At 38.4% G+C, this 13,638-nt stretch overlaps 1 protein-coding gene across 1 annotated transcript in view; it reads left to right on the top strand.

Moving 5' to 3' along the window:
- The first annotated feature begins 1,646 nt into the window (after window positions 1-1,646).
- CCDC152 (coiled-coil domain containing 152) overlaps window positions 1,647-13,638 on the top strand; it is a 39,143-nt gene continuing 27,151 nt past the window's right edge. Inside the window, exons 1-2 of the mRNA XM_052659096.1 lie at window positions 1,647-1,733; window positions 3,649-3,754. Of these exons, the coding sequence (XP_052515056.1) occupies window positions 1,647-1,733; window positions 3,649-3,754 (193 nt within the window). The remainder of the gene's footprint in view (window positions 1,734-3,648; window positions 3,755-13,638) is intronic.

The raw sequence follows: 13,638 nt of genomic DNA, 5'->3' as shown, positions 1-13,638 counted from the left end.
GCCTTGACGTACTCCTTTTCCTATTTGGAAACAGTCTGTTGTTCTATGTCCAATTCTAACCGTTGTTTCCTGACCTGCATACAGATTTCTCAAGAGGCAGGTCAGGTGGTCTGGTATTCCCATCTCTTTCAGAATTTTCCACAGTTTGTTGTGATCCATACAGTCAAAGGCTTTGGCATAGTCAATAAAGCAGAAATAGATGTTTTTCTGGAACTCTCTTGCTTTTTTGATGATCCAGCAGATATTGGCAATTTGATCTCTGGTTCCTCTGCTTTTTCTAAAACCAGCTTGAACATCTGGAAGTTCATGGTTCATGTATTGCTGAAGCCTGACTTGGAGAATTTTGAGCATTACTTTACTAGCATGTGAGATGAGTGCAATTGTGCATTAGTTTGAGCATTCTTTGGCATTGCCTTTCTTTGGGATTGGAATGAAAACTGACCTTACCGCTGGAATTCTGCAGAACTGAATTCCATAGAACTGAAACTGGAACTCTTATTCTTCACTTCAGCAGTTAGTTGGTTATACCCCAAAGTATTCTTATGTAAAATAAAAGAATAGAAATACTTAGTGCTTGCTTTAAGCATATTAATTTCCTTATGTTCATTATTTATCAAACAGGTTGCCAGCTAAACAAAATAAGAAAATTAATTGTATATGTCTACTCAGGCTGCTGCTATAACAGAATAGTACAGGCTCAGTCGCTTAAACAACAGAAATTTATTTTCTCATAGTTCTGGAAGCTGAGAAGTCCAAAATTAAGGACATCAGTGTTGATACCTCGTGGAGACTCTTTCCTTGGGTTTCAGAGAGCAACCACCTCACTGTGTGCTCCCAGGGCCTATCCTCAGTGTGAACGTGTGGAGAGAGAACAAAATCACTCTCTTCCTCTTCTTATAAGGCCACAGTCTTATCAGATTAGGGCCACACCTTTATGATTTCATTCAACCCTAATGTTCTCCTAAATATTCTATATCCAAATATAGTCACAGTTGGGTTTAGAGCTTCAACATACGAATTTTGAAGGAGACATAGTTCAATTCCTAGCAACAAGCAGACTACCAAGAAATACAGCAAAAATTATTTGTGGCATGATAGTTAAATATTTTAAACAGTTTAAATTGAGAATACATACAAATACAAGTATCAGTCAGTTGTGTCCAGCTCTTTGCAACCCCATGGACTGTAGCCTGCCAGGCTTCTCTGTCCATGGAATTCTCCAGGCAAGAATACTGGAAATGGGTAGCTATATTTAAAAGCCATGCATCAGATTTAGTAATGCATCAGATTTTAAATGCAGTCATACTGATGGCAAAGAGCTGAGTGATGAATGGTGACATAATTTTTATGTAATAGGGACAAATAATTTCTACATATGCACATATCATTACACTAATTTTAGATTTGTTTAGAGAAAACTTGGCTAGAGTGGGTGTGCAGAAGAGTAAAGAAGCCTTAATTCATTTGATCGTTGTTAATAATAATGGGGGTATAATAAAAATTCTCTTGAGTGCAATGGAGCTCAAGTATGTGCTGTATGAGTGGAATACAGGAACTTTAGCATTTGAACTATTATCATTATTATAGTGCTTTGTATTTTATTTGTTTGTTTGTTTTAACACTATCTACTCTTCACTAGTTTAGATATGAATCAAAACAGCGAAGGATGTATGAAAAAGATTATCAGTGTGAATCTTGACAAACTTATAAATGACTTTTCACAGATAGAAAAGGTATGTAAAGACATCAAACAATTGTAGAATATAAGGGAAAGTGTAACAGATTTTGTCAATGGAGGGAGTTAGGAAAAAATATACAAAAAAGAAGCAAGGTAAAAATAATGGAAATGTATTTTTTAAGCCCCTTCTCTCTCGTTTTTAAAATCTGTATTTAGAATGTATGTCATCGTAAGTCATTAATACTAGTATCAGAATGTTTTGGGGGCAAGGGAGCAAACAACTGATATACTTTTGCTAAAGTTAAAGGGGAAATACATATGTATATACCCAGGATGTCCATAAACTCAAGAATGGTTTAGTAAGGACTGAAGTAGATTCAATCCTCAATCTCTTACTGTTATGACTAATTTCCTTTTTAGTCTTTCCCGTTCTATCTGTTCCCTTTTCTCTTTTGCCTAAAAGCATACCTGTTTGAAGTCCCCCTCCCAAACTCTACACAAATTATATGTCAGACCATATCCTCAAGTATATATACTAGGCTTTTTGTCTCCTCTGCCTGGGAGAGGAGTAGGAATATTTGTTGAGAAATGTAAGTGGATAAATCAGATTTGGGAAGTGGATTTGTGAAATAGGAGTAGGAGGGAGAATAATCCCTACCTCTATTTTCTCTCTTTTTCTTATCATCCTTCTCTATTCCTTCTTTTCCTCTGTACAACGTAGTATTGCCATCATAAAAAAATTTTCATGATGATGGGTATTTTCATATAATGAGCTTTTTTTCAACAATGGACTTGTATTTTTTTAACCAAGTGATTCTGACCAAAGTAAGAGAAGAGAGAGAAGGAAATAACACTTTGGTGGGAGAGGAACTGGTACAAAGCGTTTGGAGCTTAACTTGGGATTATCTCTCATATTCTTAGATATTTTAAATTAGAAATATTGTTCTTTTTTAATGTCATAATGGTATTGTGATTGTACTTTTGAGTCATCTCTTAGAGAGGCATGTAAATGATAATATTTATCAATGAAATAATATAGTGTCAAGGAGTTGCTTTGAGATAAATTCAGAAGTGATGAGAATAGAGAATGGATAGAAGTACAGATTACACAGGATAGGTTATGAATTGATGATTTTTGAAGGTGTTTGAAGGGTACATGGCAGTTATTACATTATTCACAAAGATATATGTTTGAGAATATTTATTCATTGACTGTAATAGCAAAAAATGGGAACAGCACAAATCTTCCTCAATAGGGAACTATTTAAATAAATTATATTCATGAATGAAACTCAATGCAGCTGTTAAAAAGAATGCTGCTGCTAAGTCACTTCAGTTGTGTCCGACTCTGTGTGACCATATAGACGGCAGACCACCAGGCTCCCCTGTCCCTGGGATTCTCCAGGCAAGAACACTGGAGTGGGTTGCCATTTCCTTCTCCAATGCATGAAAGTGAAAGTGAAGTCGCTCAGTCATGTCTGACTCTGTGCGACCCCATGGACTGCAGCCTACCAGGCTCCTCTGTCCATGGGAATGAGGTAAGACTTTTACATGCTTATATGCCATCATCTCTGAGAAAGTAGTACTGAGTGGAAAATCCAAGGTGCAGAACAGAACATAATGTGACCCTTTCCTATAGTTGTATAGTCATAAAATATTTTGGAAATATTTATAAGGAATGATTAGTTTTAGGACTGGAGGTTGAATAGTTGGAAAGAAGGGAGTTCAAATTAGGTCATATTTTTACTTTTTATAACTTTTCATAACTGTTTACTTATTTTAACTTTTTATTATGTTACTCTTTAAATTAAAGATAAATTAGAAAGTTAACTTATTTAAAAATATGTGCCAAACTTAATTATTAGACTTTCAGGTATTAAATGGTTTATACTTTCATATTCTTAGGTTAAAAAAAAAATCAACATAGCGGCATTGATTTGGTGATAAAATGTATTCTGTTTCTTCTATAGAAAATGATAGAATCCAGTGGGAAGAACAATATCCTGGATATGCAGTTGGAAAAAGCTAACTGTTTATTAAGAGTAATGCAAACAAAAGAGGTCGCAATGAAACAAGGTTAGTTCTTTGCTACCTATAGAAACAGTCATTCTAATGAGTGTGCTTTTTGCTATAACAGTAATTTTACATTTGTAAAATATTTTTAATTCACATAGAACTTTTCAGATTATCATTTCATTTTGTCCTTAATATAGCCCTGAAAGACTATATAGATAGGACTGATATTATTACTCCACTTTGATAATGAAGAAACATAAACAAAGGAGGGTAGTCTGTCTGCATCCAGTCAGCTAAGAAATGAAAGAAAAACACCAATACAGTATACTAACGCATATATATGGAATTTAGAAAGATGGTAACGATAATCCTGTATGCGAGACAGCAAAAGAGACACAGATGTATAGAACAGTCTTTTAGACTCTGTGGGAGAGGGAGAGGGTGGGATGATTTGGGAGAATGGCATTGAAACATGTATAATATCATATATGAAACGAGTCGCCAGCCCAGGTTCAATGCATGATACTGGATACTTGGGGCTGGTGCACTGGGACGACCCAGAGGGATGGTACAGGGAGGGAGGAGGGAGGAGGGTTCAGGATGGGGAACACGTGTATACCTGTGGCAGATACATGGTGATGTATGGGAAAACCAATACAATATTGTAAAGTAATTAACCTCCAATTAAAATAAATAAATTTATTTAAAAAAAAAAAGAAATGACAAATCCAAGGCTCAGTCCAGGCCTTCAAACACATGGAAAAAGTACAGTTGAATTCCTGCCTCACAACTACACCAGAAGAAACTTCAGATGGGTCAAAAATTTTAGTGTTAGAAAGATGCTGTCCTAGTCCCGCTCACTTCTCAGACATCCATGCCATGTGCTCTGCTCAGCTCCCAGCTGCCACCATCCCCCCTTGTGTCTACTCTGCCCCCTCTCTGTGCACCCGCTAGCCCTCAGGGAGTGTGGGAGCCTGAGCACCCAGCCTGGCATGGTGCTACTCATTGAGAAAGTGGCATTGCTCTGCAGCACAAAGGTCTGGGACTACACTCAGTTGAACAAGCTGCCTCGCAACTTCACCCCAGGCCTAGTAGTGCTAGTCTTCCCGTGCAATTCATTCCTGGCATCAGGAGAACGCTAGGTACAAAGAGAGCCTGAGTTCCCTCAAGTTCAGAGACTTTCCCAGAAGTGTACGGTGAGTGGCATGCAGATGCACCTGCTCTGCACCTTCCTGTGGAAGGCCTTGCCCTGGCCCCCTGACAACCACTGTTTTCAACAGATTCCAAGCTCATCACTTGGTCTCTGTGTGCTGCAGCAATGTTGCTTGGAACTAGGAGAAGTTCCAGAAGGTACATCTGTGCCCAACGTGGAAACAGTGCTGTCTCAGGAGCCCAGCTATGCCTAGGGCTCCCCTCCTACTTCTGCTACCTGCCAGTCACAGTGATACCCTCTGTGTGGGTTTCATCCATATTTCTTCTAAACCTGCATGGAGAAACCACCTGATGACCAGGAAAATCCCCCTAGATGAATGTTAGTCCTGTCCATCCCAGCCTCCTTCTTGGACCAATGCTCCTTACTAATAAAGGGCTGGGCATCAGGAAAGGAAAAAAAGAAGCCATATACATACACTTCCTTGTTATGTCAACTGAGAGGGCACATAATCCATAGCAACAAGCAAAACTAGCACCAAGTTTCTAATACTATCTTATTACAAAAGGAACCAGGACTTCTTGAAGAAATGGCTGATTCTAAGACAGGGGCAAGAACTCTATAAGTCTAAAGCATCTTGTAGTATCAGGAAATAAAGTACTCAGAAAGGAAAAAACTGCATAATAATGGTGTATGTCAAAGATACAGGACTCAAGTGAAAAAGTTCTCAATGACCAAAGCGGGAACAATTTGAGCAACAGAATAAAGTAGTATTAGATTAAAACCCCAGGTATATCCATGAGTATATATTCATAAAAATAAATAAATAAATAAATGGGGTGAAGAGATTAATCTCTGCAGAATTCCAAATAGCTTACGTAAATGACTTGGCCTCAAGGAAATACATTTATAACATGGCACTCATCAGGTGTGGGTTGTGTATAGTGATTTTCTTCACTATAGTGAAACATATACTGAATGGAAAAGGGGATGATTAAGAGTAATTATATAGTGGGGAAATCTGGCATACACAACTTAAGGCATGAAATCAAGGTCAGCTTGATGTCATGTTGATAGTAGGTACCCTTGCTATGATGTGATGAAAATGGCACTTTACTTCTATGTTCTTCCTCCCTATAACCTCATCTCATCATGAGATAAGCATCATATTCACATAGAGGGATATCTACAAAAGACCTGGCCAGTAGTCTGAAAAACTTAAGTGCATCAAAAACAAGAAAGCTCTGAGAAACTGTCACAGCAAAGAGGACCTGAAGAAGACATGACAACTAAATGTAACGTGGTATTGTGGATGGAATCACAGAATAGAGAAAGGACATTAGGTAAAAATTAAGAAAATCAGAGTAAAGTATCCATGCATGCTAAGTCGCTTCAGTCATGTCTGACTCTGTGCAACCCTATAGACCGCAGCCCACCAGGCTCCTCTGTCATGATTCTCCAGGCAAGAATACTGAAGTTGGTTACCATTTCCTTCTCCAGGGGATCTTCCCGACCATTGGCAGGCAGTTTCTTTACCACCTGCGCCACCTGGGAAGCCCAAGTAAAGTTAGATTTTAGTTAATAATAATGTACCAACATTGGTTCATTAATTGTAATAAACATACTGTACTAAAGATATTAATAATAGGGGAAACAGCTTAGGATATTTCACAACTCTCTGTAGCATCGTCCCAAGTTTTATGTACATCTATGCTCAGTCACTCAGTTGTGCCCAACTCTTTGCAGCCCTGCAGACTGTAGCCTGCCAGGCTCCTCTGTCCATGAGATTTTCCAGGCAAGAATACTGGAGCAGGTTGTCGTTTCATACTCCAGAGGATCTTCCCGACCCAGGGATCAAACCAGCATCTCTTATGACTCCTGCATTGGCAGGCAGATTCTTTACCACTAGCACCACCTGGGAAGCCCATCTATACATCTAAAACTTTTCTAAATAATAAAGTTAATTAAAGGTCAAAAAGTGAAGCCACAATAGAAGAGAATATAGGGAGTTTTGTTTTTATGTTTCTAAGACTGAAGAAAGCCTTTCCAAGTGTGACATCTATCAGTGGATATGTGGTTAAATAAATTATGGTATATTTTGTAATGAACTACTATATAACTGACAAAAAAGAATGAAGTATCTTTATATGATATAGCATCAGTTCAGTTCAGTCCAACTCCTTGCGACCCCATGAACTGCAACATTCCAGGCCTCCCTGTCCCATCACCAACTCCCGGAGTTCACTCAAACTCACGTCCATCGAGTTGGTGATGCCATCCAGCCATCTCATCCTCTGTCGTCCCCTTTTCCTCCTGCCCCCAATTCCTCCCAGCATCAGAGTCTTTTCCAATGAGTCAGCTCTTCGCATGAGGTGGCCAAAGTACTAGAGTTTCAGCTTTAGCATCATTCCTTCCAAAGAACACCCAGGACTGATCTTCTTTAGAATGGACTGGTTGGATCTCCTTGCAGTCCAAGGGACTCTCAAGAGTCTTCTCCAACACCACACTTCAAAAGCATCAATTCTTCGGCACTCAGCCTTCTTCACAGTCCAACTGTCACATCCATACATGACCACTGGAAAAACCATAGCCTTGACTAGACGGACCTTTGTTGGCAAAGTAATGTCTTTTTAATATGCTATCTAGGTTGGTCATAACTTTCAATCTCCCACATGTAGTAAATGAAAATAATAATGTACACGGCAGTGTATTATCATTTTTACAAAAATATATCTTAATACACAAACACCCTCTCCCCTGTATGTTTGTAGATCCCTGGAAAGATAAACAGTGTCCTAGTAACAGTGTTTGCTTTGAGAGGAGGGAAACTGGTTAGTTTTGGAGCAGAGATTGTCAAGATATTCACTTATCACTAAACTTGTGTTTCATGTGTGTATATTATTTGAAAAACATAATCAAATACTTCCTTAAAAATTAGTTATACTTATTCTAAATCTAATGACCTTTTTCTGAATAATACACAGTAGAAGTTAAAGAACAAGTCAGAATGATCTCTTAGAAAGCAAAGTGTGTACTAATTCACTTAGGAAGGACAAACCATATGTGACTGGACTTGTTCAAAAGTAAATTATGATATCTTTATATTTTATTTTCTTCACTTGATATCAGATAAACAATGCCTTTGCCAGCTCAAGATGGTAACAATATTGATATTGAAGATCAAGTACTATAAAAAAAGCCTTTTCATGCACATTTAATATTTCCAACTGATTTATGATATAGATATTAATGCCCAAATTGCTTGTAATGATAGAGCCTAAATTTGACCTTAAAACAATCACTGATTTACTAAATTATACAATATAAGTAATAGCTTAATGTTCTTAGCTCTAGTTTTTAAGAATTGGATAGGATAGTTCTTCAAATTGTACTGTAAAATCCAACAGAAATGATGCATAGAAGTTTTGCAAAGAGAATTAAAAGCTATTATTCTAAAATAATGAATGATACTCTGTTTTATGGGGCTTCCCTGGTGGCTCACATTTGGTAAAGAATCCACATGCAATGCAGGAGACCCAGGTAAAATTCCGTACTGAGCTAGTTTCCTGTTTTAAAAAATGTGTTTAGAGAGCCACCTTGTGTTCTAAATTTGAAAATACACAGTTTGGAAACATTCAGTATACTTTCAGTTTCAGGGTTCTGTTTTCAATTTGCTAATTACTGAAATCACATTCTTTATGCATGCTGGATTCACGCTTTTAAAGGTGCAAGGACAAGTGATGGCAGGATCTATGCCTCCATTTTTAACTGCAGCAGCTAATACAGTAATACACATGAAGTAGGTAATGTCAGTTGTCATTTAATCATCATTCTGTTACTGGGACTCAGCAACAGAACAAAATGAAGGATGGTGGGAACTTTGAGTTGGTGGTAGGGGAGGTAGAGTGAAAAAGGAGGAGTAGAACCTTGTACTTGCATAAAGCTTTTAACTTCTACCGAATACTTTCATTTCTATTAATGTAGTTGAAGTACATGAAGACTGAGTTATAGGACCTCTAACTGAAAACGGGAAGTTTTGAACTTTCCCCTCACAGTATTGTTTCTCTCATTTAGTTAATAAATACAGAAACTATTGAACACTTATGAAATAGTCATCACATTAGAAGTAGTAAGGATTATCAAATATCTTTACCTGAAAGAGTTCACTATCTAGTGGGAGAAACCATCTAACTAAAATGTAATGTGAATAATGGATAAAGGCAATATATACAAATTGTGGGACACAGAGGAGAGAAACAGTAACAATGTTAAATATCTGTGAATGAATTTAGAAAGTATATTTTTTTCATTTGGTTGTCAGAACAACCTAATATAGGAGAAAAGTACATTACCCAGAGCATCATGGTTACAAAGTAAAGAAGAAAAAAACTCTAATCCAGTTCTTCTGATTCCAAATTTCATGGTTTCATCAGCATGTTATACAATCCCTGAGGAAGTCTTGAATTAAGTGCACAGGATTTGATATGTGAAAAACCTGTCTTCAAACCTAGACCTTCCATGTACTGTGGAGTCTTTGTTAAGTTACCAGATATCTATGGGTGACTTCCTCCCTTTGTGAAATCAAGATAATGATGCCAACTTCTCAGCATCAGTTTGAATACTGATTATAATGTTTATAATGTACTTATGTAATGCCTGACAGGGTAAATATTCAATAATAATACTTTAATGTACCTAGACAACTTTTTATTGTTAGATAAAAGTATGTCACACTAATGCGCAGTGGCTGAATATCCACTGTGGGTCTCTAAAACTGAAAGAAACAGAATAAGGTTCAATATTTAATAGCCATTAAGCAAAGCACATAAGAAAAAAATTGCCTCATCTTTCTTTTTAAAGATACTGTTACTCTTTGTGAAGTTTTCATCATTATATATTTAACTACTATAATTATAAACTTAAACTGGGGCAACCTGGGTTTCTCAACCTTATAGTAAAAATGTGATAGCAATAACTATCACAAAATCTTTCTCTGGCTCTATTCCTGCCCTCTTCCCAGGGCCTCTCACCTACTCAGATTAGTCTGAAGAAGTGATCCTGCACCGATCTTGGTGGTATATTAAAGTAGTTAGAATCATTGACGTTAGTGCTGGACTGCTTTGAGTTCATGTTGTAGCTCTACCATCTACTACTTTTAAGTGTAAGTTTGGACAATTTGCTAAACTTCTATGTGTCAATTTCCTTATATGTAAAAATGAGGCAAATACTAGAATCAATGTCATAGAGTTAAAAGGGTTAAGCACTTAAAATAGCAGTGTGTTATTGTTTTCATACCACAGTTTCTCCATTTACTCCTTTCTTACCAATATAATGCCTGTCAATCAAATCACTTAAGAAATATTTATGAATTGACATTTATGGACCACAACTCTTCTAAGTAGTAGAGAGAAATGGTAAATAAGACAGAAGATAGTCCCTGCTATCCTGAAGCTTACAGCCAAGGGCTGCTTAAAGTTACAGAAGTCTCCACCACTGTTGCCCGCTTCAAATGTTTAGCTATTGCTGGTGATACCAAGAATATACGTACTGAAAGCTTATTTGCACATTTCAGGCTTGATTGCACAGAATTCTCCCATTATGTAAGAAGACATTGGCACCAAAGTTGCTGATGCCTTGTAACCCAACACATTGAGTTTTTACTCTTTGTCGCTACTTCCTTGTCCTAGGACTCAGACAAGAGGACAGTGAGGAAGAAAAGCATTATCTTCTCCCAAATTACACTTGCTTACCAGCTCTCACTGTATCTTTGAATAGAACTTCATGTTCCTTGACTCTCTTTCCTCGGAATGTTCTTTTTATGGAAAAGCCACTTGGATACATGCTTCACAGTTCTCCAGACATGTCCAAATGTGCCTTATTTCTAGGGCAGCTGTTACTATAGGCACATAGAGGGAATCCCTACTTTACTGGGTTTTTCATGTCTTAGAAAACTCATAACTAAATCATGGAGTGTGTTTAACTTAAAGACTGATTTAAAAAGTGTGTATTACAGATGGCTACCAAGCACATGGTCATCTGAGTGGTCAAAAAGGAGATGGCAAGAGTGACTGTCAACATTCTAGGAATCAGCGAACTAAAATGGACTGGAATGGGTGAATTTAACTCAGATGACCATTATATCTACTACTGTGGGCAGGAATCCCTTAGAAGAAATGGAGTAGCCATCGTGGTCAAGAAAAGAGTCCGAAATGCAGTACTTGGATGCAATCTCAAAAAAGACAGAATGATCTCTGTTCATTTCCAAGGCAAACCATTCAATATCATGGTAATCCAAGTTGTATGCCCCAACCAGTAATGCTGAAGAAGCTGAAGTTGAATGGTTCTATGAAGACCTAAAGACCTTTTAGAACTAACACCCAAAAAAGATGTCCTTTTCATTATAGGAGACTGGAATGCAAAAGTAAGAAGTCAAGAAAAACCTGGAGTAACAGGCAAATTTGGCCTTGGAATGCAGAATGAAGCAGGGCAAAGACTAATAGAGTTTTGCCAAGAAAATGCACTGGTCATAGCAAACACCCTCTTCCAACAACACAAGAGAAGACTCTACACATGGACATCACCAGATGGTCAACACAGAAATCAGATTGATTATATTCTTTGGAGCCAAAGATGGAGAAGCTCTATACAGTCAGCAAAAACAAGACCAGGAGCTGCTGTGGCTCAGATCATGAACTCCTTATTGCCAAATTCAGACTTAAATTGAAGAAAGTAGGGAAAACCACTAGACCATTCAGGTATGATCGAAATCAAATCCTTTATGATTATACAGTGGAAGTGAGAAGTAGATTTAAGGGACCAGATCTGATAGATAGAGTGCCTGATGAACTATGGAATGAGGTTCATGACATTGTACAGGAGACGGGGATCAAGACCATCCCCATGGAAAAGAAATGCAAAAAAGCAAAATGGCTGGCTGGGGAGGCCTTACAAATAGCTGTGAAAAGAAGAGAAGTGAAAAGCAAAGGAGACAAGGAAAGATATAAGCATCTGAATGCAGAGTTCCAAAGAATAGCAAGAAGAGATAAGAAAGCCTTCCTCAGCGATCAATGCATAGAAATAGAGGAAAACAACAGAATGGGAAGGACTAGAGATCTCTTCAAGAAGATGGGCTCGATAAAGGACAGAAATGGTATGGACCTAACAGAAGCAGAAGATATTAAGAAGAGGTGGCAAGAATACACAGAACTGTACAAAAAAGATCTCCATGACCAAGATAATCACGATGGTATGATCACTCACCTAGAGCCAGACATCCTGGAATGTGAAGTCAAGTGGGCCTTAGAAAGCATCACTACAAACAAAGCTAGTGGAGGTGATGGAATTCCAGCTGAGCTATTTCAAATCCTGAAAGACGATGCTGTGAAAGTGCTGCACTCAATATGCCGGCAAATTTGGAAAACTCAGCAGTGGCCACAGGACTGGAAAAGGTCAGTTTTCATTCCAATCCCAAAGAAAGGCAATGCCAAAGAATGCTCAAACTACTGCACAGTTGCACTCATCTCACACACTAGTAAAGTAATGCTCAAAATTCTCCAAGCCAGGCTTCAGCAATACGTGAACTGTGAACTCCCTGATGTTCAAGCTGGTTTTAGAAAAGGCAGAGGAACCAGAGATCAAATTGCCAACATCCGCTGGATCATGGAAAAATCAAGAGAGTTCCAGAAAAACATCTATTTCTGCTTTATTGACTATGCCAAAGCCTTTGACTATGTGGATCACAATCAACTGTGGAAAATTCTGAAAGAGATGGGACTACCAGACCACCTGACCTGCCTCTTGAGAAACCTATATGCAGTTCAGGAAGCAACGGTTAGAACTGGACATGGAACAACAGACTGGTTCCAAATAGGAAAAGGACTACGTCAAGGCTGTATATTGTCACCCTGCTTATTTAACTTATATGCAGAGTACATCATGAGAAACGCTGGGCTGGAAGAAGCACAAACTGGAATCAAGATTGCTGGGAGAAATGTCAATAACCTCAGATATGCAGATGACACCACCCTTATGGCAGAAAGTGAAGAGGAACTAAAAAGCCTCTTGATGAAGGTGAAAGTGGAGAGTGAAAAAGTTGGCTTAAAGCTCAACATTCAGAAAACGAAGATCATGGCATCTGGTCCCATCACTTCATGGGAAATAGATGGGGAAACAGTGTCAGACTTTATTTTTCTGGGCTCCATAATCACTGCAGATGGTGACTGCAACCATGAAATTAAAAGACGCTTACTCCTTGGAAGAAAAGTTATGACCAACCTGGATAGCATATTCAAAAGCAGAGACATTACTTTGCCAACAAAGGTCTGTCTAGTCAAGGCTATGGTTTGTCCAGTAGTCATGTATGGATGTGAGAGTTGGACTGTGAAGAAGGCTGAGTGCCGAAGAATTGATGCTTTTGAACTGTGGTGTTGGAGAAGACTCTTGAGAGTCCCTTGGACTGTGAGGAGATCCAACCAGTCCATTCTGAAGGAGATCAGCCCTGGGATTTCTTTGGAAGGAATGATGCTAAAGCTGAAACTCCAGTACTTTGGCCACCTCATGCGAAGGGTTGACTCTTTGGAAAAGACTCTGATGCTGGGAGGGATTGAGGGTAGGAGGAGAAGGGGACGACAGAGGATGAGATGGCTGGATGGCATCACTGACTCAATGGACGTGAGTCTGAGTGAAATCCAGGAGTTGGTGATGGAAAGCCTGTCGTGCTGCGATTCATGGGGTCACAAAGAGTCGGACATGGCTGAGCGACTGAACTGAACTGAACAAGCACATGAAAAGATAC

This window comes from Budorcas taxicolor, chromosome 20 (genome assembly GCF_023091745.1).
Source record: "Budorcas taxicolor isolate Tak-1 chromosome 20, Takin1.1, whole genome shotgun sequence".
In the NCBI taxonomy this organism is placed as follows: domain Eukaryota; kingdom Metazoa; phylum Chordata; class Mammalia; order Artiodactyla; family Bovidae; genus Budorcas; species Budorcas taxicolor.
Note: the sequence above shows the minus strand (reverse complement) of the source record. Positions and strands in the feature narration are given on the sequence as shown.